This window comes from Pseudorasbora parva, chromosome 5 (assembly GCF_024679245.1).
Source record: "Pseudorasbora parva isolate DD20220531a chromosome 5, ASM2467924v1, whole genome shotgun sequence".
NCBI classification, from domain to species: Eukaryota; Metazoa; Chordata; class Actinopteri; order Cypriniformes; family Gobionidae; genus Pseudorasbora; species Pseudorasbora parva.
Genome location: NC_090176.1, coordinates 27,931,617 through 27,958,487, shown reverse-complemented (window position 1 = coordinate 27,958,487; position 26,871 = coordinate 27,931,617). Strand labels below are relative to the sequence as shown.

Sequence of the window (26,871 nt, the reverse complement as noted above, 5' to 3'; positions counted from 1 at the left end):
ACTGAGCAACAGTCCAGTGCTGCTTCTCTCTAGCCCAAAAGTGGCTTGACCTGGGGAATGCGGCGCCTGTAGCCCATTTCCTGCACACGCCTGTGCACGGTGGCTCTGGATGTTTCTACTCCAGACTCAGTCCACTGCTTCCGCAGGTCCCCCAAGGTCTGGAATCGGTCCTTCTCCACAATCTTCCTCAGGGTCCGGTCACCTCTTCTCGTTGTGCAGCGTTTTTTGCCACACTTTTTCCTTCCCACAGACTTCCCACTGAGGTGCCTTGATATAGCACTCTGGGAATAGCCTATTTGTTCAGAAATTTCTTTCTGTGTCTTACCCTCTCGTTTGAGGGTGTCATTGATGGCCTTCTGGACAGCAGTCAGGTCGGCAGTCTTATCCATGATTGCAGTTTTGAGCAATGAACCAGGCTGGGAGTTTTTAAAAGCCTCAGGAATCTTTTGCAGGTGTTTAGAGTTAATTGGTTGATTCAGATGATTAGGTTAAAGGGTAACTAAACCCCTGTTCACGGCCTAACTCTGCCCACTGGCAATATTTGAAAAATTCTGCAAAAGTGGGCAGAGCCCAGTGGAGACAGAGGGGACGAGACGAGGGCGGGGCTGAGTGGGGGGGTGCACCTGAGACCCGTAGTGACAACTTGTTTGACAGTTGTCAGACTCGCAAAGATGGATAAAGATGGACTGGAGCGAGGACAGTAGCTTTGCAACAGAGCAGTCATCTAATGTAGAGGACTTTTCTCCACCACCTTCACCTGAAGTGGAGGAAGGTGAAATGTCTGTGGACACAGAGCCTTATCAATCGAGCCGCTGGCTCAAATTGCGTTAACTCCCGATGCCGACGATGCTTTCATAAATTCATTCATGCTAGCGAAGCAGCAGTGCAAGAGAGAATGAGATCACTAACTAATCTATGAACATTGAACAGCCATATCCTTATACTGAATGCCACTAAAAAACGCAGGACCAATAAGTTCAAACCTAATAGCCTATTACAACAGATTTCCTCAAATAAAAGATAGACTACATACGCCAGCAGTCTAGCACGTTACGGATTTGTTGTTCGTTACCACGGCAACCACTTGCCAGGGTTTGTCTGAAAGCGTCTGAAGTATGAAAATTATCTGTAGACATGACGGGTGGCAAAAAATATCAGAAGAAAAGCTTAACATGTACTTACAACTGCATTGTTTATCTTTATTACACGGCTCTGTGAAAAACTTGATTCTGATTGGTCAATCGCGCATTCCAGCGGTATGTTATTTCCAGATAACACCCGCATACGGGTACTACGATCTTGACCGGTACTACTTCTATGCTTGTTCTCACCATCAATAGTAGACACGCCCCGTACCTGCTGATTGGCTGCAAGTTTGTTATTCCACTTGGCCTGTGTCCTTTTTCTAAAACGTTCAACCTTTAATAGTCTAAATAAGTCAGTACGCATGAAATAGCCTTAGACCCTAGTAATGCACTATATTTTAAAATATAGGCAATATTACTGTTTTTACTTTATTTTGATCAAATAAATGCAAAATAAATGCTTTGTGAGCATTGTAAGTGAAAACAGTTTTTAGTTAAAACACTTTTATATTAACAGACTGTTTAATTAGTCACATCGCAGTTCTCGGATATGACTAGGCTACATCTGTGTTTCTGCAGAAAATCCTGTTTTTTAGCAGCATTTGTATTTTTCGATCGTTGGAGCGCGCGGCGCGCCCTCGCGCGCTGGAATGTGAGCTGATGATATAGGGGCGGGTTCTCGCGCTGCGCTCACCACACAAGTATGTGGATGTTTCACAGAATCCAAAGCGAGACTGTCGGAGCTTATTTCTCAGCGCAGCGCACAGAGGATGCGCCTCTCGCCCTTTACAAAGGTTCAGCTTTACAAATAACTCTCCTTTATCACAACCCGAGGAGCACCGAAGACAACTTAAAACACTTTAAACAGAGAACTGGAATCTTTCTCTCTTACTGGTAACATCATGGACAGTCTGCAATCTCGAGGTCACCCGGTTGATGTTCAGCGACGGTGAACGGAGATGAAGTTCATTTAGTCCATGATGGATCACCATCACGATCTGAAATGTAAAATAGTTGTGGTCGGAGACACTCAGTGTGGGAAGACCTCTTTGTTAAATGTTTTTGCCAAAGACTCCTTTCCAGAGGTTCGTAGAGAAAAGTCATCACTAAATGTTAATTTGATTTTTAATGTAATTTTAGTGCAACGTCTATGTAACGTTATAGCCATAAGTTTGTCATTTTGTTTAAATAAAAATCACACTTTGGATCTTTCTCTCGCAGAACTATGTCCCTACAGTGTTTGAGAACTACACAGCCAGTTTTGAGGTGGACACATTGAGAGTTGAGCTCAGTCTTTGGGATACTTCAGGTAAGAGGAGGAAAAGCAAATTTATGTTTTTTTTAATCCAAGCCTCTATCATGTGACTCCGCACACATACACATGGATATTGGTCTTCAAGCTGTAATGCAGTTTTTGAAGTCTTGGGCTTTGTGAGATAAAATATGTGATGTATATGTCCCCATATTCCTTTTGACTGACTGGAGACTTAATGAGAACCACAGATATTCTTGTCAGACTGATATGATTCATCATTCATGATGAAATTCATAAATATAAATATGGAATATGGTGATGATGAGGTTGAAGAAGAAAAGTGAGTGCTCTGGACCACTTATGGATCACTTTTATATTTTATTAATGTACACTTTTAGGTTTTGGTTTTGGTTTGGTTCGGGTTTTCCTAATAAGATCTTGGGTTTTCAATAGAGTTTAGTTTAATAAGCTCTTCAGTTGTATTGTCAGATTCTGAATTCATTTTCTGATGAAAGGAAGAATAAAGTGTTAAAACGGTCCTTCAATGGAATGAAGCTGTAAAACGGTTTGGTTTTAACTGGAAGCTTTGTAAACTCTAGCCCAATTGACCACAGATTGCCCATTATGTACTCACAGCAGACTCACTCTTGTCTCCCACACTTCTAGAATGACTCAGATGAATGTTGTTCATGTTAGATAATACTATCTCAAAATAAACTACACACATGTGGTAGTATGTGATCATGGCATAACATTTCACAGCAAAAGTCTGTTTGCAAATAATGCTTTCTTTAAACAGTTGTCTTTCAGTCTATGGTTCCTCATCTAAGTTTTTGTGAGCAACCCATGAAGCTGCTCGCCATGGACAGACATTTCAAAATGAGACCTTTAAATATTTCAGTAATGATGGCTAATGATCTGAGATTTGAACTCATTTCAAGCCCTACAAACTTTCTAGAGCAGATTCAACACTCACCTCCCAGAATAGCACTGTAACCTAATTTGCTAGGCTTGAATCATGGGTACATGTTCTGTCTTGCTAGAGGGACAGTGACTTGCACAGGGAACCCCATAGAAAATCAACCAGTCCAACAAGTTCAGAATGTCCTAAAAAGATTTCACTGACAGTGACGTCACACTGAATAAATAAATAAATGGATAGAGAATTATTTGCTTTTTATTATTAGTGAATTATTACTTTTTTTCTGTAAATGCATGCTATTAAATGCTATAAACCTATATATATGTATATATATATATATATATATATATATATATATATATATATATATATATATATATATATATATATATATATATGTGCATGGTTTCTGAGACTGTATTGTGTCGCAAAAAATAAAATAAAAATACACACATTTGAAAGTTACACCACAAATTAGAAATGTTATCATTGGCAACTAACCAAAAATGATTAAAAGTACAAATAAATGAAAACTAAATACAAATGTTTTATGTAATATAACTAATAAAAGTGACCACACATTACACTAATTCAAAATAACAAATACTATAATAGTAAATAAATAATATTAAATAACACTCATTTGTATACTCTTAAACTCTGTGAAAGATTGTGAATATGAATACCATTCCATTGCGGTTTCATTACCTATATAATAAATCCAATAGCAATATACCATTTTAAAACAATTCCGTTGCATAACGGTCATGCTAACATGCTGTGTTCATTGTTCAACTAATACGTTTTTTTCATTCCGCTGTCAGATTTTTGTTCAGATTATTACTTATTCATTTATATTAAAATAAGTAATCATTTATTTATTAGTACACTGTTTTTTGTGTCTGTTTGCAGGGTCTCAGTACTATGACAATGTGCGCCCCCTCTCTTATCCGGACGCTGATGCAGTTCTCATCTGTTTTGATATCGGTCGACCGGAGACTCTGGAGAATGTGCTAAGGAAGGTACACTGATTTTCAAGACATTTTTTTTCAACTATGCGGAATATAAATCGGTTTATAAATCGGTTTAGCTCCCCTGACCTGTTTTTGGGATATTCTCACAAGCCCCGCATGTCTTTGTGGTGATGAGAACAAAAGTCTAGACATCTGAAAGAAGAGTCCAATGAATGAGAGAGGGAATGTGTGGGAGGGCTTTGATCCTTTGACTATCACATGAGGGGGAGAACGACAACCAATAAGAACTTGTTTACGTTGGGTATCAGAATCATAGAGCCTTTGTGCCGCAGAATGCCTCGTAACCTCTGATGTCATTGGGAGACAAGAGGTTTTGGGGAGCAAGAATTAACCACTTCGGTCTCCATTGGCCTTCTCACTGACTATTGTCTCTCTGAGCAAGGTGGCCTGTACAACTTTACACTGATGTCCTCGGGTGATTCTAGGTGAAATACTACACTGTAAAAAATGATTTTAAAAAAAGTTACCAGGCTGCCTTAAAATTTAGAATGCATTGAAATTAAAAAAATGAGTTAATACAATGAACATTTTTGAGAATTGACAACCTTATTTTAAATATTATTAAAATTAAGCATATTTTGTAAGCATATTGGGTAATTGTGTGTGTTTTATTTGTGATGACAAAGTAAAGCATGCCAAATTGTACTATTTTCTAGCCTAGAAATCTGGACGCACCCTAGCGGCAGCAAATCTAATCTGCCCGCGAGTGTCGTCTAGCAACCCTTCAATACACTTCTGAGCTGTAAACGCCAAACTCTGGTCGGGCCAATCACATCGGGTATAGAGTCGGTGGGCGGAGCTTAAGTTGCGCTTGCGTCCGAGTTGCGCTTGCGTGCTTCTAGTAAACACAGAAACTGCCGAACGGCGGTCTTTCGAATCAGCTTTGACCGCGACTCTGGAAGACTTGGAGTTAGGCTTTTCTCTGAGAAAAGAACAAAGAACAGCACTGAAGTCATTCTTAAGAAGGGAAGATGTGTTCTGAGTTTTGTTGACCGGATAAGGCAAAAGTTTAATCTACTAGCTCTGCTTCCCCTTCCTTGCTCTGGTTGGTTGTAGCTCTATTCAATTGTGTGTAGAGGGAGTTTGAAAGACAACCGTTTATCCCGCCCCTCGGATTGAGCCCTGTCAATGGTGAGTTTCCAGACTAGACTGGCTTGTCAGACTAGCTATTTTCATGATTTGTCACATTTTTTTATGTGGTTCAGATACAATATTATTTTGAGTTTCTATTTATTAAACCAATTTCCTTGGTTTCAACTAAAATGTTTAATTTCAATAAACTCAAAATTTTAAGGCAACCAGGTTACTTACTTTTCTAAGTTAAACCAACAAAAAATGTTACAGTGTAGAGAGCATTACACTCTAGACAAATGCCCATGTCACATATGTCAGGGTCCTTCACTGACTAGAAGGAGGGATGATACTTAAAACTAAAGTGTTTTAACTGGTCATGTCATGGAGTCAGCTATCATGCAATCACAGATTTGTAGGGCTCCTAGGATAACAAACATGGTCTAGAATCGCTGGATGTTATATAAACAATGTGGAAAGGAATTTGCGGGGCCAATTACACTCTCATTTTCAAAATAAACATCTGAATCCTGGATTAAGAACGATAACTATTTTATAATTCAAACGTTTTATTTGCTTAGTTTTTCTAATCTTAGATTTGGTAGTTTTACTGGCACTATGATATTTATATTAATCATATTACAATACATATTAAAATGTATTAATGTACCCCCCCCCCATTTTTTAATTTCAAATTTAGTACTTTTAGTACTAAAACTTAAAACTTTTAGTTTTTTTTTTATTAAAGTTAGTTGCATTTAGGTTTTTCATTTAATATTTACATTTTGTTTTATTTTATTCCAGTTTTTTTTTTTAAACCTCTCTTTGAATAGTTTTAGTTTATATATATATATATACACTACCAGTCAAAAGTTTGGACACACTCAATTAGAATTATCAATTAGAATAGGAAAGTATGTCTAAATTTTTAAAACTGGTATTCAATTTATTTTTATCGTCAGTCTAACATCATGTTTTTAAATCCTTTAGTGGAAAGGGGAAATTGAGGAGTTCTGTCCCAATACTAAAGTACTTTTGGTTGGATGCAAGTCAGACCTACGTGCAGATCTGGCCACATTTGTGCAGCTGTCCAATGACATTCCTTCATCGTATGACCAGGTTGGTTTTTTAAAACATTTTATAGCTATAATAAAAAAGAACAGATGTAAGTTAACATACAATTTTAAAAGCATAGTGAAACATGTTGCATGTTTAACCTGGGCCATAAAAACATGGATACAGATACATACTAATGTATTTACATACTTTGTTGTTATAATGCTTGCAAAACCATTGAAATAATCATTATTGAGGCACACATTACACTTGAAACATCGAAATATATGCTAAATTTTAGCTTTGAAACTTACTTTATATTGTATTTTAAAAATGCATGTTCTATAGAAGGCCATGTTCTATATAGGCTTTGTTGAAGACCCCTGAATTCGGGTTTTGACTTCTTATGTCTTTTAGGGTTCAAACATGGCCAAGCAGATTTCGGCCCCTTACATCGAGTGCTCAGCGCAGCAGTCTGAGAACAGCGTGAGGGACATTTTTCACATAGCCACTTTGGCCTGCATCAGTAAAAGCAACAAGAATGTAAAGCGCATGAAATCCAGCAGAGCCACCAAGAGGACCTCACACGTATCTAGGCCTGAGCGGGACTCAATGTCATGTCTACACAAGACCAAGACTAAAACCTGCACAGTGATGTGATTTCAGAAGCCATTTCACCTGCATGCATTTCTTCTCTTATCAGGATTCTGTCTAAAAGTCCAGTGGCGAAATTAATGGGACATGATCTGAAGGGAGATATTTTGCACTTCACTAGCATTCACAATATCTACCAGTGAACGAAGGGAGCAACATGTATTAATGAAGATGCATTCTATTCTACTCTATTTAAAAGCACCTCAGAACATTTTAGCCATCATAAAAAACCTAAACCAGGGAAAATATCTGTTCCTTTGTACTGCCAAATGAGCTCTTATAACTTTGTTGAAGCTGTCCAAAGAAGAATTTCCTCTGGATTTTTTTGTGATAATATTTTATTGGATTGTACCCCAGTTTATGGATGTAACTAACTTGTGGCCAGTGCTGCTACCCTCAGTCCTGTCCAGCAAAACGTGTCAAATAATGTCACAGATATACATTGTAAGTACTTTTTTCTATATGATATATTAACGAGGCAATAAATTAAGTATAACTGTTGCAAACAGCTGTAGTTAACATATGTCATTATACGCAAACACATTCCAAACACTATATAGCATTAAAACCTTTTTTTTTTTTACTTTACTTATGCAGATTTTAATGTTTGCCTGTATTATTTCTTTAAAAGAACCATTATGATGTTATAACATGACTTTACCAGTGTTGTTAAATGTCTCTAGATCATCCAGCTTTTTTTTAAACAATTTTGTTTTTTCTAAGCGACAAGAATTACACAAGTGAAGCAAAATTAAAAAAGTTTACAAAGTTTACAAAATTAATTAATGTTTTCTTCCCCGAAAACAACCTGAACACACAATAAAAACACAAAAGATACTTAATAAATAAATAAAAAGTGTCTGTATGAATGTAGGTCTTTTTAAAGCATGTAACATGGGTATAAGAAAAAAAAGTATTTATTTGGAAGAATGCTTGTTTCATATAGTATTCTAGTGCATTCCGACACTACCATCTGCTGGACATATGGTTACATGGGAAAAACTTAAAAATGCTAAAAATCCTTGTAATCTTCTGAAGTACGCTGGAATGAATCTAACCCACAGATGCATCCAGGTGAGAACACAGATTAAATTTCAAATCATCTATAGAAAGGGAAAGCAACTGGATGGTGATTGTTCATCATCAACAATGTGTTTTATGGTAAAAATAAATAAATAAATAATGTTGAGGTAATAAAAAAGGAAAGCATTAAAGATCATTATCATAGAATTCAAGATTCACTGACATTCCTTTTGATCTCTCTTCTAGATTGTGTCTTCATGTCATTAACTTCATCAGCTCTTAGACATGTGAACTGCGAAGGTGTCAAACTGAATGTGAAAATCCAATTTTATTTGTTGGAGCAGGAAATTACAAAAATATGTCAAATGGAATCTTTTCAGTTTCTTGCATTCACAATTCTCAACCACATGGTGGCATCAGTGGAGTTTCTTTTTATACCACATCTTAACTGACTAATAGTGAGAGGATTTCATGCAAACAGTGGACAGGTGTTGCAACATGCGTTTAATATGAAGATTATTATTAGCAGTAAGGATATGCAATCTATAATCGGATATGTTAAACTGTTATATTTTCCTCTAAATAAAAAAATAATATAATTTAAAAAATGAAGGTGCATTCACACACGCACAAAAAAACGAAGTTGACATTATTTGTAAAATAAAAAAAGCCCCTCACATCTGGCAAATTGATCCACAATTCTATTAAAATAAAACTTTATATGATGTAAAAAATTATATTACATTTACAGTACATAAGTATTTAGGTAACACTTTACAATAATATTCCATTAGATAACATTAGTAACTATTTCAGTTAACATGAACTAACAACAAACAGTTATTCTACAGCATTTATTAATCTTAGTTAATGTTAATTTCAGCGTTTAATAATACATTGTTAAAATCAAAACTTGTATTTGTTAACATTAGTTAATGTAACTTTGAACTAACATGAACAAACCATGAACAACTATATTTTTATTAACTAACATTAACAGATGAATAAATCAAGTAGCAAATGTATTGCTCACTGTTATTGCATGTTAGTTACAGTGTTTTTCTCAGTCACTTTGATGCATTTCTTAGATCGCAACTGAAATCATCTAAACTACTTCAACCTCCACAGTATCGCATCATAAAAACAATTTCTCATTCTTTTCAACAAACTGTCAATGCTATGGTGCATTCATGCAATTGATTTTGTACAACTGTCTGCTGTTTCCTACATTATCAATTGCTTTTGTCATGTTGATCAAAATATCTCGGAACATCTAGGCAGGAGTCTCTTGCATAAGTCATTAAATGAGAAAATGGTTAAACTTGTTGTCATAATGCATCAAGTAGATTTCCTATACATTTATAGACTTTTATGTTTTGGAAATGTGTCCTGAACTGATGAATTGTAGAGGAGAATTTTGAATTTAACTAATAAGGGGAAATATAAAGGCTAGATCAACCAATGATCAACCAGTTCTCTAAAAGGGAAAATCAACCAGTTTTCAAAAAAAAAAGACTATATAGACTATATTTAGACACCTTCAACATGTTCTCACATTTATTCAATTTAGTTTAAAAAAATGGTAATAAAATATGAAAAGAACAAATTTATCTTGATAATGTCAGATAAATTTGATAGAAAGGTATGTAATGGATTTCAATCAACCAATCAGTTGTTAAATTTAAGTACTCAATTAGATAATACCAATTTATATTAACCAATTACCAAGAGATGCTTCCTTTTGTTCAGTCTGTGGTGTTAAAGCTCGTATTAACAATTAAAGAAAAAACACTTCAGCAAAACATGGTCAGGTCAAATTGTCTGAATACTTTTGGTTTACCGGTAGTCAAATGTATAAAGAATTTGAGGGTATAATATGTCACAGTTTATTTTATTTTGCTATCCTGACTTATATAATGAACTGTAGTGTCTTGCACCCACTAGTATATATATATATATATACACACACACACACACACACACACACACAATGATATTGTAATTTATTATTACGGTATTGTATGTGTAATTTGTTGACAGACCAACAATAAAAGTGTACCTGTGAATCATGTCCAGTCGCTTGCAATCAATATAGAGTACACATAGAGTAATGTGTAAATTCATACTGTTGACATGTATGTCATACAGTTAAATTGCAGTCTTATGAATTTTCAATCATTGTCCACAAAATCTTGTCATTCTGGTGGCGCTCATTGACGTAATAAATACTCACTTTTGAGAGATGAACTAAAGATTTTGAGCATGTTAGAAGCTTTTGCAGATAATCCATTGTGTGGTGCTGCTTGTTCAAATTTCTTTGAGAAAATGCACTTATTGGTTTTTAAATCTTGAGGATTATTCAAGATTTCTACCAAAGTGACTGAGAAAACCTAGTACATTAATGTTAACAAATTAGACCTTATTGTAAAGTGTTTACCAGTATTTATAACAGTAAAATTATTTATTAAAAAAAAAAATCAGAAATAGGCAACAGTAAAGCCAAGTAATTTAGTCAGCACTACGTATTGTAGTTATATTTTGCAATGAAATGTGTCATATCAAATATGTAAACAACATCATCTAAAAGCACATTGGTTTGATAAGTGTACAGTTACTTGTACAGAAGAATTTTGCTTGGACTGGTTCCTCTTGCTTTTTACCTGTCGATAAACTGAAGGTCCATAGATGTGGCAGGGACCAGCAGAGTTCGTGTGATTGGCTGTACAGTCTTTCCTGAGGGGTCTGGCCGCACTTCATAATGCTTAATTAACTGCAGAAAATCGTGATAATAATAAAAGCATATTGAGGTGAAACATGTATAGTTCATTGAAGTTTAGTGTTCATCACATGAAAAAAACACTCAAAACATGAATCTTAGTTACTCATTGACAAGCAGAATTATCTCTGCAATAGTAGAGAAGGTTAGATCAAAGGTGAAGGACAGCAGACTAGTCCAAGATCTAAAACGAACACACTAACATGATCAGATAAACTGGATCAGGACAATCACTGGGGACATGGATGGGTTCAAAATTCATGGAATTACCATGTGCATTGTGTGCTTAAGTGCATTTCTTTTAAAATCATCAACTTTTCTGTTTAATTTTATTTAAAATGTGACCTCGCCTCACTGCAAATACCCAACTAACAAAAAATACGTTCTAAGAATGGTTTGCTAATGTAATGTTAAATTAAGTTCCCATCAAATGTTATTTCTGAATGTCTAGTTTTTAAATGTTTTTAAAGCTTTTTTTCCCCTTAGTGGTACAATCATTAAGGAAACATACAATTTCATCATTCTGCAAACATTTTGAAAAAAAAAACACTCTTGAAACATTCTAAAACAAGTAGTAACAATTAATGATGGACGAACGTTCAACTAAAACATTTCTGGGGAAAAAACACTGTAAAAACACTGTAAATGTTAAGTGGTTTCTTACTTTTTTCCAGAACAGGATAACATTGTTAAAGACTAGATATATTTGAACAAATGTTCTATTTTTTTATTAAAATATCCAAAAACCACAATAACAATGTTATTGTATTTTGTTGACTTGTGTGCTTATATTATCTCAAATGTTTCCAAGAATGTTTAAATCCAGGGCAATAAGAAATTTTAACCAGGACATAGGTGTCTGTGCGTCACCTATCAATGAGATCATACCCGCGTTACCTTTGATTTTCAGAGGTTTTATTTTTTAGAAACTATGGAAACACAAATGACGCTGTCACATATTATGTGTTTTATTAGACAGATGAGAAACAGTTTGGAGATATTCATCGACAGAAAACTAATGATTGATATTTAGCTCAACACAGAGCTGTGTACGCATGACCGGAAGAAAAAACTATAGTAGTCGTCTGCGGCATAATAAAAGCTTTTACACCTTTATTTGAATAAGCAACCTCTGAAAAATTACATTTTGTGGCTTTACTGTTACTAGAAGACCATTTTTTCCTAACTTTGAAAGAACTTCGTCCAGAATGTTAGCCAAAGTTCTGAGAATGTTCGCTGTTAGCATGAATGGCAAAAATGTGAATATGCGATCAGTTTAAAGCGCCTATTCAAAACAAAAGCAGGAGAGTGTTGAGGGAGCTGAGCAAGGCCGCTGGAGCGATTATTGTTGCCTCGCGCATTTGACAGGCGACTCCCTCAGACGTCCCAGTTCTTTGGTTAAAATAGCAATTTTCTCACAATTTACAAATAGTTGGGAAACATTTGGGATATTGTAAGAACTCAACTGAACAAAATATATAACACTGGCCTGGTGTTTTTTGGATGTTTTACTTATACTTATACTATAATTATATTAGGGGTGTCCCCGACTAAGGATTTTCACATTCGAATCAGAATTTTCGAATCTCTCTATCGACCGATAGTCGAATCATCTATGTGTATGTAAACCATAGAAAAAAATGTATGGTATAAACGGGATGGGAAGGGCTGGACAATAGTCAGCAGGAGGCTAAGACTATTTTATTTTACTTTACACACGGCACACAGCCATCCCTTTTAATAAAGTGATCAAAACTAGGCTACACTACACATTCATAAATAAACCGTTCTCTCATAACATGTTAAATCCGCGATCGAAACACAGAACATCACACAAATATATAAAAGAACATTCTGATAAATAAACCTAAAAAAAAATACCTGCCTAGAGATGAAAAGAACACTTTGAGTGCGTTTATATGCACGTTCTTAAGCCTGTGCCTAAAGGGGTCGCACACCGGACTGAAGCTCAGCGCCGTCTCACACCAGGCAGACGTGAACATTATAAACGCGCGAGCTCAATTTTGAATCGACTTCTGATAGAAGAGCTGCACGATGAATATATATTTTAGCACAGGGTGAAATCAGCATGTACATTCACGATTTGAGGGAAATATACAGGCGTCGAATGCCACCGTCAGTGTATATGTGTTCGAATTTTAAAGGCCCGGCGCATCCGGTGCGAAGCTCAGTGCCCTTAAAGGGGCATTCGCTCAGCGCCGCGACACGTCTATAACACTAATATTGAGCACCCCCAAAATAGTATGATCCTCGTTTCATAACACCCGCGAAGATTCGACCATGAGATCAGTGGTCGAATCCGGTCCTGCATATTGATGCATCGAATCTTCGACTATTAGGGGTCACCCCTAAATTATATATAATACTTATATTTTCATATTGCAAAAATACTACATAGTGCACCTTTAAAGGTCCTGTTCTTCGCGATTCCATCTTTCAAACTTTAGTTAGTGTGTAATGTTGCTGTTGGAGCATAAATAACATCTGTAACATTATAAAGCTCAAAGTTCAATGCCAAGCGAGGTATTTTATTTAACAGAAGTTCCCTTTCAAAGCCTACAGCGAAAGGCCGGTTTGGACTATACCCCTGCACTTCCTGGCATGAATGACGTCACTAGAACCGTTTGTTGACTAACCCTCCGCCCACATGAACACGCAAAATAGGGGGCGTGGTGTTGTTGCTCTAACACGTGGAGAAGAGTGCGCATTCAGCGCTTGCATCTCCCCGTTATGGTAAGAGGCGGGACCTTTCCGGGCAAAGTGCGCTAAGCTGCTGTCCAATCACAACACGGGAAGGAGGAACTTCATAGAACAAGGAAATCATCAGGCCATTTTTAGGACAGAGGAAACAGCGCTGTACAGATAAGTAAATTGTGTGAAAATAACTGTGTTTTTTTATAACTCATGTTATATTGCACACTGTAAACATAATCAAAGCTTCGAAAACACGCGAAGAACGGGACCTTTAAATCATCTGCATTTGACAGTGAGGTGAAACAATAAATTTTTTCCTACTAATATAATAACACAAACATCTGCACAGCTATGCAATGGTGCTGACAGTGACTGTGCTGACTGATTGCATTCTTACCCGGGACAAGAGGAGGTACATCTCCAGTTCAGCCACTCTGCGGCCCAGGCATGCGCGAATGCCAAAGCCAAACGGCACAGACCCAAAGGGGTGCTGGTTTAAAGGCTTCTCCCCCCTGATCCATCGCTGAGGGAGAAAAGCAGAAGGATTGGGGAACACCTTCTCATCATAGGACACCGCAAAGTGGCACAGGTGGAACAGAGTCTGGAAAACACAGAATACACACAGCTGATTAGTTTGGACCGTCTTTTTACAGGTATGTTCATGGAATGGAGGTTTGTAGTTCAGCTTACGTTTTTAGGGAACAGATGGCCACCAACCACTATTTCATTTTCGGCAACGACACGAGCATTCCCAGGAACCACAGGATACAAACTGAGAATGTCAGAGAACATGTTTGGAGGATTAATATAGCAGGCTAACACAACACCTGAACTGCATACTGTGTAATAGATACTACATTTGGTTTGACTTACTTCAAGAATGTTAAAAAAAAAAAATTCTATATAGCATGAATGTGTAGACTGTATAAACCCAGCCTGATCTGCCGGCAATTTGATTTTGTCCTGCAGCTCAGTCTGGAAAGCTGTAAATTCATTTCTACTGCTTCTGTAACACTTTTGCGGGAACCAATCACAGACTGGCTTATCCACCTTACATGCTATTGGCAGATTTACCAAAATGCTGGATAGAAAAGTAGGCATTTCTCTCTGATGTTGAACTAGAATTTTAGACATCCCTTTTTGGTCTTATTAAATATGCTACAGTATAATGGAGAGATATGGTATATTCTGTACCGAAGAGTCTCTCTAATGATAGCCTTTAACAATGGCATCCTGGTGATGTCATCACTGCAGGGGACCTTGTCTCCAGGGCAGACGCTGACCACCTCCTCATAAAGCTTCTGCTGGATCTCTGGCTCCAGTGCCATGTGATACAACGCCCAGGAAATAGTGTTTGAAGTCTAAATTGAGCACACATCAAAAAAATCTCAATTTAAAACACTTAACAAATTCTAGCGACACTTATTCTTTTAGTTTCAAATCATGTTGCAAATTGTGCCGTTGTACATCAAATGAAACTACAGACAAACACAATGAAAACATTTGCAGTGAATTGCCTCTGTACTTACAGTGTCGACTCCAGCCAGCAGAAGCTCTGTAATGCTTCCTAAAACCTCAGTGAAGGACATCTGTTCACTGATCAGGAGGTGTGTGAGGTACTCGCCCTCCACTGGCTTCCCATGTTTCACCATTTCCTGAATCTCTGTCATCTTCTTCTGCACCAGTTCTTCCGCTGTGCGCATAAAAAAAAAATAAAAATAGTTTGAATACAGGCGCTCTACTACACCATTCAAAAGTTTGGACATTTTTATGTTTTTGAAAGACGTCTTTTATGATCATCAAGATAGTTATTTGAACTATAAAAATACAGTCAAAACAGTAATTAATCTATTTTAATGTATTAAAAAAAAAATTAGTCCTATGATGACAAAGCGGAATTATCAGAATCATTACTACAGTCATCTTTTCTAAATAATAGTCTTTTTTTTTTAAATGCCAACCTCAAACTTATGAACAGTAGTGTATATATACATGGCAATAAAAAACTTCTATTATTATAAATAATAATAATTTTATTATACATTTTAGTAAATAAACATGACATTACATTTAGTAAATAAACATGAGTTAAACATGACAATAATAGAAATAAACTAACCAACTTTGAACAAATGGTCCCAAACAGCCACAAAATGCTTCCAAAAAGGCATGTAGGGCCAGAGAGATTTGGGAAACAGGATCACGATGGGAGAAAGACGGAACATTTCCCCCACAGAGAAAATAAACTTCTGTGTTTCCTCGGGAACCACATCATTCAGACACCCCATACGAGTTTCAAATAACACTGAGCATATTCCTTATGAAGGAAAGAGAATAATAAATATTAGTTTGATGAAAAAAAAAATATATATATATATATATATATATATATATATATATATATATATATATATAAAGCACAACAAAACAATGAATCTGAAACAATGCTAGTATTTGAGTTTATCCTTAAGCCCAAGATGTATTAGAGCACAATTAATAAATTAATAAATTAAAGGTGCAGTGTGTACATTTTAGCGGCATCTAGTGGTGAGGTTGTGAATCGTGACCACCCACTGTTCACCTCTCCCTTTCGAAGCACATAGAGAAGCTATGGGGGCTGACACAGGACAAAAAAAATGTTATTGTTGGAGAGAGCAGAGAGTGACTAGCTCTCTGTAGAGAAGTTTGTCCATTTTAGGGCTACTGTAGAAACATGACTGCAAAATGACGATTTCACTGTAAGGGAACCCGAGGTGTGTAAAGATAGGAATGGCCCATTCTAAGGTAATAAAAACATAATGGTAAATAAGGTCTTTATACACCACTGAAAACATAGTTATGTATATTATATTGGATTTTTCTGTCAACAGATCCTCAAAAATACTACCCAGTAAACACAGAACGTTCCCCTAACGTTCCCATATCCCATTAATTCAGTGGTAAGAAATTAATGAAATGTTATCAGTTAAATAAATATTTATTCATTTTTTGAATGTCTGATGAATAAAATTCATATTTAAAAAACGATCAACTTCACGTCGTTTCTGTTAGTAGCATGAAACAAATCTGTTATTAAATGATTAAACTACATAGAGCGATCAAAGAACAGTCTTTATAATGTTTGGATCTGTCAATCACATGTATATCTGCAGTCCACATTTGTCCAAACTGCCATTATAATAAATTGTAAAAATGTTTTTGTAAAAATAGGCTAACGATTGCGTCATAACCAACGCGACTCTGTCGCACAGTTGAGAAATTACCGTACACCGTACATCGTTTACTGTCTATGAGACAGTCAGGGGGACGTGGAGACATAAAGTCTGATAAAGTCAAGGGAGAAGAATGGGGAGAAGCCCATAGTGAGCCAAAAGCAACGGGATAAAACATTTAAACAACGTGATTCAGATTTCACTTTACACAACTACTAGAAGACCTACAACTGTCAGACTGGTTGCTCACGTCACATCTACGTCCTCAAGCTCAGTCTGAGGCTGCGCAGTTCGCTCAGCCATCAGGAAGTGAGTGCTTCTAATCGACTTCATTTTCCGCCGTTGAAGTCTATGTGAACGCTCTGTCCATTTCTTTTACTGTCTACTGGCAGGCAGGCAGCTGCTGCTGCTCGTGCCTGACTAAACCATCCACCCCTCCGCAAGTTATCATATTTTAAATGCAAAGATGTCAGCCATTCACATCAGTGGGTGTTTTCACTAGGGATGCACCGAATATTCGGCAACCGAAATTATTCGGCCGAAAATAGCCAAAAAAAGCACTTTCGGCATTCGGCCGAATAAGTAAAAAGGCCGAATAATTTTGGCCGAACAATGACGTTTTTAATGACACGATCAAAAAGTAACCCACGTAGAGTGAGAGCTGCGTGCTTTATGCAGCAAACATGTCAGCAGTGTGGAAGCACTGTTTAGTGCTGAAATTTAGTGCTCATGTCATCGATGAGAAGAGGAACCGACTTTCATGTGAGAAAGCAGAGAAGCTACTTTTCATAAAGAAGAACCTGCCACTTTTCCTGAAGAAGTAGGCTAAGTAGGCTTATGTCTAAGACAGTTATTTATTTGTTGTGGGTTCATCCACATTTTTTGCACTATTCAATGCACATTAGTTGTTGTAGACATACAGAGTTACATTCTTTCAGCAGTCAGTTATAGGCCTAACATAGGCTATTCAAGAAGGGGGGCTTCTAAGATGGCCAAATAAAAATATTTTTTTTTATTTTACTAATTATTTATTTTAAGTTATGTTGTGCTTAGTTTGTATAATATCTGCTGGAATGTTAAAAAAAATTCAGTGTTAAATAAATATTTTGAAATTGTATTTTTGTTATTTGATTTATTTCTCTGAAAAGCAACACAAAATAGTAAAAAGCAAATTTTTACTATTTAATTATTGTAATGGTAAAAAAAAATTGCCAAATAAATGGAAAAAATGCGAAACACCGCGTTCGGTATTCGGCCTTCGGTCTTCGGCCAAGCATTTCATTATTATTCGGTTTCGGCTTCGGCCAAGAATTTTATTTCGGTGCATCCCTAGTTTTCACTGAAGACTCACAGCAGACACGCCCCTTAAAACAAAGCATTCAAGCCAGAGGGCTAATATCAGTATCGAAAAAAATGCCTTTTATTTCTAAACTATGACATTTTTTGATGTAAAAACCATACTAACAATATAAGTACACCTCAGGAAACATTATAAAATAATAAAACAATCCATGCATGGGACCTTTAATCCTCCATATGAAGGTTTATGTGCTTGAAATATTTATATTAATTAAACAAGTTCAAAACAAGACATGGTTTGTAGTATTAGGCTGATTACATCTATTGATCCGTCTTCCATGCCGCTTAACGGGACGCGAATGCTGGGCGATTACTGACGTACAGCAGGGTAAATTAATTAAGTAGGGAACGTTCTGAGAACATTCTGGGAAGGTTAGGGGAATGTTCAACAAACAAACAGGGAATGTTCTATTCATGTTAAGAAAATTTTCCTGGCTAACCAATAGAGAACGTTAGGACATAGGTCCTGGGAACATTCTGGGAACTAGAAACTAATGTTCCCAGAACATTCTGGGAACCAAAAATTGTTATCTGGGTACACACTGCACCTTTAAGGTAAAGACGCTGCACATGACTAGAAGCTCTGAACTTATCAAGGCTGATGCTCTTTATAGAATAATCAGTGGCCTTTGTTATCTAATGTGTGGCATTGACCCTTTGTACTCACCTGATTCACTCCTGTAAAGCAGCAATTCATTAAAACTTTGCTTATTTGAATGCCTGGAAACAGCACTATGGCCCAATTATCTTGACCTTGAAATTACCCAGTGTTATTTACCTTCAAAGGCGAACTTGTACAATTCTCCTGCCAGGTCATGCACCATAACGCCATTGCCTTTTGTTGTCTTAAGCTTAGCCACCTTCTCAATAAAGTCGCTCACCACGGCATTAATGGCATTAGTGTAGGAGGACACGTGTTTGGGCTTCAGCATGCGAGGATTCAGTATGCTTCTTATGCGCTGCCACTCTGCTCCCATCCTGTCACAGGACAACAAATACAGCCATATCTGTATGCATGAAATTCTTGTCACATTCTTATTTGCATGATAGTTTGCTAAGATTTAGCATTTTTTATTTAAAATATTCAGAACATTGATTATGAGTTATTTTTGATTAAATTCAATTCAAATTTAGTGTCCTTATGGTTTTTCTATGATTGACCTCTGAACAGTGAAAGAATACAATTTTTAATAAAAGTTTCAAAAGCAGGTTATCACCATCTGACAAAGAAGAACCCCCCCCCCCCCCCCACACACACACACACACACAAAAAAACAAACATGATTTTCTTAGTGTAAAGAGCATTTTAGTGATTTAAAGATTTGTTTTCCATTATAAAGAACCTTGTGTGTAATGGAAAGGTTACATGGCTGTTAAATTTGGCGGTTGGGTTCCTCAAGACTAGTTTTCCCAGTTACACTTGCAACTTCCTATTGCTTCTGTTGTCCTTCTTTGAATAAGGGCAACACCTAAAGGGTTCTCTGCAATTTCATTGTTCCCTGTAATATCTCAAAAACAACTCCCTGTGTCCCCCTAAAATGGGTTTATGAAGCATACAAACTGCAAGAATGTTTTATTTTATTCATGTTTCCATTTTATGCATTACTTACTTTCAATTGAAAACTGCTAGCTATTCAATACATGTTCAGACATGCACAATATTTGCGGCTTCTTAACATCTGCAGGTGTTTAGATTTAATGATTTGTAGCATAGCTGAGCATTATGGTTGTACATTATCTACTCAATAAATGCAAGTGACAGATGAATCTTGTGCCAAATACTGGGTCACCAGTGTTACTTACTCTGTAAGGGGTCCATAGGCATGATTCCGGAGTTTCCGGTAGCCTCTCCAGTGGGGCATGTCAGTGCGGATAGGATGGCGACCCTCCTGCCGCAGAACCTGTTCTATGAGGTCTGCACTGGCCACATTAACAATAACCAGTGGACCATATTTGGACTTCCAAAGTGGGCCGTAGATTTTGCTGTGTTCTATCTGCATTAATTACACATTTTAAAGTAAATAAACATATTCAGTAAGACATTTTGTGACAACCTCACAAGAACGAACATGGAAAAAGTTATAAAGCATTAAAGGTATTAAGTTTCTTTTCTTGATCAAAATTAAGATGATTCTCCACTATGTTATGAATCAAAAAATGATTCTCAACTATGTTATGAAAGATATAACGGAATGAATATACAATTTTATGTGGGTCAAATGGGTAGTACCGCAGTGTGTAACTACATTGCATGTTAATATGTTCTTGGCAATGGGAGTAATAATTGGCAACATTTTCATATTTCACAGAAATACTGATATAATTCCCTATACACTTGGTGTCTCCCAAAATGACTGTTAAACATACTTCAAGTCCTGATGTCCATGTATGAAATTTGCCCTGTTTTGCAATAGTTTTTATTAGAAACCCAATAAAATTTTCCTGAGATGCTGATTTATGACATGAGTCAGATTTAAATGATAAATAATAACTTAATGTCAGTTATTTTTAAAGACCAAGGAGTTGTTGTTGTCATGGTGAAACCTTCATTTGGTCTCTCTGAGAAGCCCCGAATGTGTTCTTTACACTACAGGACATCCGTAAACTTTAAAACGGTGACGTATGCTGTCAGAGAAATACACAGAAATATAATTTTCTATTGCGAGGTTCCTTGGGTCAACACTCAGAAGACGGCGGCATGGCGCCTTTTCGCGGATTTGTAGGCATTTTCACTATTAAAAGAAGTTGTGGTTACGAACATGATGATTTCGAGTTTAAATTTATGTCCACCACCGAACCCAATACATTTGTATGAAGCTTTACCTGCATTTGATGTGTCGTTTGAAAATAACCTTTTCCAAAAAGCCAGTATAATGATGTCAGAAAGCTAGGACCATCCAAGTCGTCCATGGTTTTTTGTTTATCACCACCAATCAATGTACTGGTCGTCCGAGTCCCAGCGCGAAGGAATACCGATGCCAAGCATTTTATTCCACTACTGTTGTCCTGCTTGCATACAAATAATCCAGTTCTAATGAAGGAATTGGAAAACATATCTAACCTCGCAGTCCAGTGGATGCACAACAGTCCTACGACAGCACCGATTTGCCCTGTAATGGCAGTCTGTACCAGAAGCAGCTCTTCCCCTGCACATGAACTTGAGTAAACTCGCTTGTCATCGTGATCAACGGCTTCGTGCCGAGATTCTGTAAAAGCCTCCTCCAATGTTAGGCTACTATTCTTACAAACTTACCTCCACGGTAATCATCGTTTCCGACAAAATAGGCTATCGATACAAAAACGGCTATAAATCATAATAAACAACAATGTAAGAAGCTAAGTTTTACTGTAATTTGTAATGTACCGTATAGTCTACCTTTCAAATGCTTTTGAAAGATGTCTCTCTTATGCCCACAAATGTTGCATACATTTAAACAAAATTACAGTAAATCCATAATCTAGCAAAATAATGTAAGTTTATTTATCATTTAAATTTGTATCTATACAGCAAAGATAAAAGTTGCAACAATGTAAAAGTTTTTACTGTCACATTTAATCCATTTAATGCATCCTTGCTGAATACAAGTATTACAGCTGTCTAACATATTGTCACCAGACTGGATACGGTGTTGACAAAAACAAACAAATCAAAACATGTTACTAGCAGTAACCAATTTTGTTGTTGCTACAATCATACATTTTAATGCAAGTCAAATTATCTTAAAAAATCCCAGAAAATGTATTTGCAAATCAAAGGATAGTTGACTCTACTGAAAAAACTAAATGTACAAATAAACTCACAGCAAATGAAACGTTGAAATATTTTACCTGTTTTATAAATGCTACAATGAACATCTAACAATATTTGGGGAAGCTACAGAAATCTTAAGATGTATTTTTCATGATAGTGACAGTGACAAATAATATCAAGGAGCCATGGTTTTACATAAGTAAATAAGTAATAATAAATGTGTTTCCTGCCAAATTAAATGTCATAGAGAGGTGGTTACATGCACAAAATCCCTCCATATTTCCACAGTGAAAAGATGGTATTTGCTTCAGAAATGAACCAATGCCCGTTTTTAAAGACTTTGCATCTAAAAATTCATAAATACATAAAATTATTAAATAATGTTCAAAAAGATTTACTGCATGTCAATATAATTGGAGTAATGCTTGATCAAGTTAATCATTGCCAACATGAATCTAGATTAAAAACGTTGCAGTTCAAATGGTGTTCTATGAAGAACGATAAAATGATAAACCAATAAACATAGAAAAACTTTTTGTGTATACACAAATTTATTGATCAAACTCCTTCCACAGAACTACATTTATTACATCAGTCAACCTTGATATAACACATAGGATGGCACGTCATATTTTGCAATTAGTGCTCAAGAAAGGCCGGATAAAGACATCCTTTTAGAGTGATGAGTGTAGCTTTTGGGCCTGCCAGAGGCGTACAGTAAGACATACACAACACACAGGCTTCTACATCTAAACAGAGATTACATCTTAAAGAATCCAAGCAGGAATTTAAAAAAATGGGTAAACTTCAATGCAAGAGAATGGGATGGATATTCAAAATACACCTCATAAACAAGGCACAGTTTGTTATGAACAAATGTCTTTGAATCATCATCATTATCATCATCCAAAAAACAAAAAATATTCAAGTATTGCAGGTCGGATAATGTGTAAATATCTGATATTGCTGAGACCGAGCTTGGCACCTTAATGCACTCATGCTCCTTAAGACTCCTTATAATATTCTGCTGAATCACGTGCTTGAGTATATCAAGCGTCAGAAAATATATATATATTATAACATGATCATGATGACCTTTCTAAACACAGTTATCTCAGAAATAGATATATTTCTATAACCTTTGAGGAAGCAACTATAGGACATTCCTATAAAACTAACATCTATGTAGTAGCACTCAACAAAATAAATACTTTCTTAATTTACTAATACAGCAAACCCCACAGCTTTGTGTTCAATGACAGCTTGTGCTAATGCAAGTATTACTAAAAAACTAGGGGGAAGAAAAGTTTTTATAATTGAAAAGTTGATAGGGATTTGGATTCGGGTATCACATAAAATTTTAACTAGTGAGCAGATACTGTACTTCCTGAAAACTTGACTCTCATTGAGCATCATTTTTCCAACACATCTGAGGTCAGTCATCGTCACTTTCACTCCCAGATTCACTCAGCTGGAGATCGTTTTCTGGAATAAATCAAATATTAGCATATTAGACACACAAGAGACACCACCAGACCAACCAAAATCCCCCAGCAGCCCTGAGTACTCACTGAGAGTGTTCATGAAATGCCCGCTGCTCTCTTCCACGCGGCTTTGAGATGGATTGAGGGCAGACGTGCTCTGTGGGGGGGCTGGGGGAGCACGGCTCTCGTCCTCGGAGTCGCTGCTGCTGGAACTGTCCCCGCTACTGGATGAGGAGGAACTGTGGGAATCTGACGAGCTGTCTCCACTGCTCATCTGCTCCATGTCACGCGCCTCTGCCATGAGCTCTGCACAAACACATGAAAACCTGAAGGATTCCCGAAAGAATTCAAGTCCTATTCAAGAAATATTTTCCAAAAAAGGAACTGGATGAAATATTTGAATGCACACAAGCCACAATCTAACTTCTGACTTGGTGGATGGATCATACATTTTCACACTTTTTTTCCCTCATTCTTTCACTTGATCAAGTTTGAGTTCCTCATTACTGTCGCCTCTGGCTTGCTTAGTTGGGGACACTCAAAATGTAACAATATTATTGACTTAACTGCACTATTGGATGAGAACTAAACTGAGCTATTCCTTCCAGATTTTTGCAAGACATTACCTCGCTCAATATCATCCATGGGAGATGAAGGAGACATTTTCTCCTTGGGAGGAGAGCTCTTGGTGCTGGATGGAGCCTTGCTTCCACTGCCTGTCTTCATCTGCTGACTGAGTCTGCTGGTTTGCTGCTCCAGCCGTGACTGAATCTTACTGCTTCCCTCAGCCCTACAAGGAAAGGATAATATAACAGTTTATTTACTGACCATAAGCTTTAAAGGAACACATCAATAAATTAATTATAAATCCATATGGAACACAAAAGCGTTATTATTACCTGGTCTTCTTGACCGCAATGTTACTGTTGAGTTTCTCCAGGCGATACTCCCCTGTGTCATGGTTAACAATGAGAATACATTCTTTCATATAAGGTCTTTTGGAACCTTTAAAGACGGTAACAGGTGCTGTGGATCCCTGTAAAGGTTGATGGGAGAGAAAAAGATTCAGCTGCTAAATCATCCGTGCTACATAGAAAAACTGCTTTGCAGAATAAGATTATCAAACCTACCTCCAAATTTGGTAGTGTGATTGTAACTTGCTCTCCTTTGCCCACTTCCAGCTCCCCCTCACATGTAGTGTCTATGGAGGCTGGTTTGAAATCATCTATGAACAGGAAGAAAACAATCATATTTTACAACAATCAGTTGAGCAATTGCAGACTTCACTAGTGTAGTACTAATGTAGAACCTACAGAGGGCGCGTGTGTCCTATTATAATGTAAAGTCATTAATTCCTCGTGAATTAAACGTTGCGCAAGATTTAATTTTAAACCACATGATCTCAGCCGAGATAGTTTAAGATATTTCCATTATAAGCACCAAGGCAGATGTTTTTTTTTTATAATTTTCAAACAAAATAAACATACAAAGCTGATTTTTATCCAGCAAGGTGGAAAAGCACATAGCTGCCTTCTCATATGCCTGTGCGTTTTGTTTGAAAACAACCCATGGTTTCAGTATCAACGTACAAAACGGCTCCTTTTCTTTTTCAAAATATGTTTTCTAAAAATGCGTTTATATAAATATAAATATAAATTCTAATATAAAGATAATAATGTAAAAGATACCACTTACATCGTACCGTGTGGAACGCACTTTTAGGTTGTTTCTCAAAAGTTTCGCCTAGTTTGAGAACGTGCTCTTGATTGTCAAAGTTTGAATATGCTGTTCCATTCATTCTAATCACAATTTTCAACCATATATTAGCAGTTTTTAACTTTCTACTTGATTCGATACCATCTACGGCAGAAATAGACACCTCACTTCTGGACCCGTTGCTCACACTTGCTATGCTGTGATTGGCTGCGTTTCTGCTCTTGGTTACGCCTCATTGGAGCTCTTCTTCACTGTAATTGGTTAAGAAAACTTTCAGTCAATTCTCACCCATCGTCAGACGGAAGTGTCCTTTTTTTACCCTACCGCATGAGCGCCCTCTGGTGCTCTATAAAAATGTTCATTATTTTGTCCCACAGACATAAATATTTGGAATAGTAACATAACAATTATATGAATCAGTATGGGATATTGAACCGCAGTTTAAGTCCAAAATAAACATTTAAAGGTATGTTCAAGACTGCACATAAGAGCATTATGATAAATTCCTAATGACTTATAAATTATATTAAATTATAATTGTCTGTAGAATAGACTTTCTTTTGATTATGGTACCGCATTAAGGAGCGATTACTTCATTTACGTGCTTTAATGTAATTGTGTAATTTGATTTCCTTTCAGTATCTTATTTGGAGGTCGACATCAGCCGGTTCATTTTCCAACAGCATGTGTCCTCGAGTCGTCGTCATCTCTAGGAAAACAACTGACTCGCGCGTAATGTAAGTATGGGCATCCATTGAAATGTCATTGGTCCTGTATCTGGATATTAATGAGTCGGTTGTTTGTATTTTAATAACAGCGCAGATCAAATGACTCTCGTGTTTTCACATAATATTTTTGAGCGAGGTTTTCCAATCCAACAAGCGTCCTTCAGTTTACTCAGCTTCTTCTTCGGCTTTAATTTCACAGGGTAACGTTACCTCATAATGGGTAATTCAAGCAGCAGCGTTACAATATGGTGCTATTTATAAGTTTACATAAAGTAAGTACCCTACTAAAGTCAATGAATTGTGTATACAGAACAGAAGTCATATGACCATAAAAGTCAGTAGAGTAGATTACTGGGGCAGTAGAAGCATGCGATTGGTGGGAATTAGCAGGTTGCTGGGTGACTGTCACCACTTGTAAAACCTGGAAATCTGCTATTATTAGATTATTTGGGGTTCTGCATTTGTTTTCATGACCTGATAGGCTTACACATTCATTTAATTGTATAAAGCTGGATTATCCAAAAGTTTGAGAACACTTTAAAAATCTGGGATTTAACATTGACTATTTAAACCTGAAATATATAGATTTTGAAACAAAGATGTTTTAAGAAATTATGATGTGAAAATAAGAAGAAAAAATCTGCAGCTTGCAGGTTTTTATAGGTGGCATTGATCATGCAAACACAAAAGGTCACATTTTGACAGCTCTTAATTAAAATAATTTTTAATGAATGGTTTTAGAAAAATCCACTCCAAGTGGTGACCACTGCCAGGTCATAGGAGAGAGTGGGGTAAAAAGAGCAATTTTTTACTTAAATGGTCCTCAAGATAAAAGAAAATAAGGCAGCATTACAATGAAAGCATCTGAAGTCATTTCAAAACGTTTGCTATATCATTTTAAATTATCAGAATACATCTATGACAAAGGGTTCTAAAAATATGGCGGCTTATATAAAAAGGTGATCCTCTGGCTCAGTTTACCCAAGGTTAGGGGTAAGTTGATCCAAGTCAGTGGGTAAGTTGGTAAGTT

The 26,871-nt window shown here is 36.5% G+C and overlaps 4 protein-coding genes across 5 annotated transcripts in view; 2 read left to right on the top strand and 2 right to left on the bottom strand.

The window, feature by feature from the left end:
- The first annotated feature begins 1,757 nt into the window (after positions 1-1,757).
- Positions 1,758-7,389, top strand: rnd3b (Rho family GTPase 3b). The gene is made up of 5 exons (XM_067443749.1): positions 1,758-2,170; positions 2,307-2,394; positions 4,175-4,284; positions 6,358-6,486; positions 6,841-7,389. The coding sequence occupies exons 1-5, from the start codon at positions 2,063-2,065 to the stop codon at positions 7,081-7,083; spliced, it is 678 nt and encodes a 225-aa protein (XP_067299850.1). The 5' UTR covers positions 1,758-2,062; the 3' UTR covers positions 7,084-7,389.
- cyp27a3 (cytochrome P450 family 27 subfamily A member 3) lies at positions 6,481-21,332 on the bottom strand. Of its 2 annotated transcripts, none has more exons than XM_067443746.1 (10): positions 20,986-21,332; positions 19,966-20,156; positions 18,941-19,140; positions 15,711-15,908; positions 15,121-15,284; positions 14,786-14,952; positions 14,282-14,363; positions 13,989-14,192; positions 10,761-10,870; positions 6,481-6,511 (listed from the first exon to the last, which is right to left on the bottom strand). In XM_067443746.1, exons 1-10 carry the CDS (start codon positions 21,214-21,216, stop codon positions 6,496-6,498), a joined length of 1,563 nt encoding a protein of 520 aa, XP_067299847.1. In that variant the 5' UTR covers positions 21,217-21,332; the 3' UTR covers positions 6,481-6,495. The 2 variants fall into 2 exon arrangements, with proteins under 2 accessions (XP_067299847.1, XP_067299848.1); XM_067443747.1 differs by lacking the exon at positions 6,481-6,511 and adding an exon at positions 7,977-8,180 and having other exon boundaries at positions 20,986-21,331.
- A 1,121-nt stretch (positions 21,333-22,453) lies between these two features.
- On the bottom strand, positions 22,454-25,321 carry eaf2 (ELL associated factor 2). Its single transcript, XM_067443748.1, has 6 exons — positions 25,093-25,321; positions 24,528-24,622; positions 24,297-24,433; positions 24,024-24,187; positions 23,485-23,703; positions 22,454-23,398 (listed from the first exon to the last, which is right to left on the bottom strand). The coding sequence occupies exons 1-6, from the start codon at positions 25,193-25,195 to the stop codon at positions 23,349-23,351; spliced, it is 768 nt and encodes a 255-aa protein (XP_067299849.1). The 5' UTR covers positions 25,196-25,321; the 3' UTR covers positions 22,454-23,348.
- A 143-nt stretch (positions 25,322-25,464) lies between these two features.
- Positions 25,465-26,871, top strand: part of arhgef49 (Rho guanine nucleotide exchange factor 49) — a 66,992-nt gene continuing 65,585 nt past the window's right edge. Inside the window, exons 1-2 of the mRNA XM_067443743.1 lie at positions 25,465-25,579; positions 25,753-25,850. The gene's annotated coding sequence lies outside the window, so the exon portion shown is untranslated. The remainder of the gene's footprint in view (positions 25,580-25,752; positions 25,851-26,871) is intronic.

Coding starts and splice junctions, on each gene's coding strand:
- cyp27a3 (XM_067443746.1), bottom strand. CDS start 21,216: ATGTTTTCCAATTCCTTCATTAGAACTGGATTATTTGTATGCAAGCAG. Junction 20,157..20,985: donor AAACGACACATCAAATGCAG/GTAAAGCTTCAT, acceptor TAATTAATGCAG/ATAGAACACAGCAAAATCTA. Junction 14,193..14,281: donor GCCATCTGTTCCCTAAAAAC/GTAAGCTGAACT, acceptor TGTGTTTTCCAG/ACTCTGTTCCACCTGTGCCA.
- eaf2 (XM_067443748.1), bottom strand. CDS start 25,195: ATGAATGGAACAGCATATTCAAACTTTGACAATCAAGAGCACGTTCTC. Junction 24,188..24,296: donor ATTGCGGTCAAGAAGACCAG/GTAATAATAACG, acceptor CTTTCCTTGTAG/GGCTGAGGGAAGCAGTAAGA. Junction 23,704..24,023: donor CATGGATGATATTGAGCGAG/GTAATGTCTTGC, acceptor GTGTTTGTGCAG/AGCTCATGGCAGAGGCGCGT.
- rnd3b (XM_067443749.1), top strand. CDS start 2,063: ATGATGGATCACCATCACGATCTGAAATGTAAAATAGTTGTGGTCGGA. Junction 2,395..4,174: donor CAGTCTTTGGGATACTTCAG/GTAAGAGGAGGA, acceptor GTCTGTTTGCAG/GGTCTCAGTACTATGACAAT. Junction 6,487..6,840: donor TTCCTTCATCGTATGACCAG/GTTGGTTTTTTA, acceptor TATGTCTTTTAG/GGTTCAAACATGGCCAAGCA.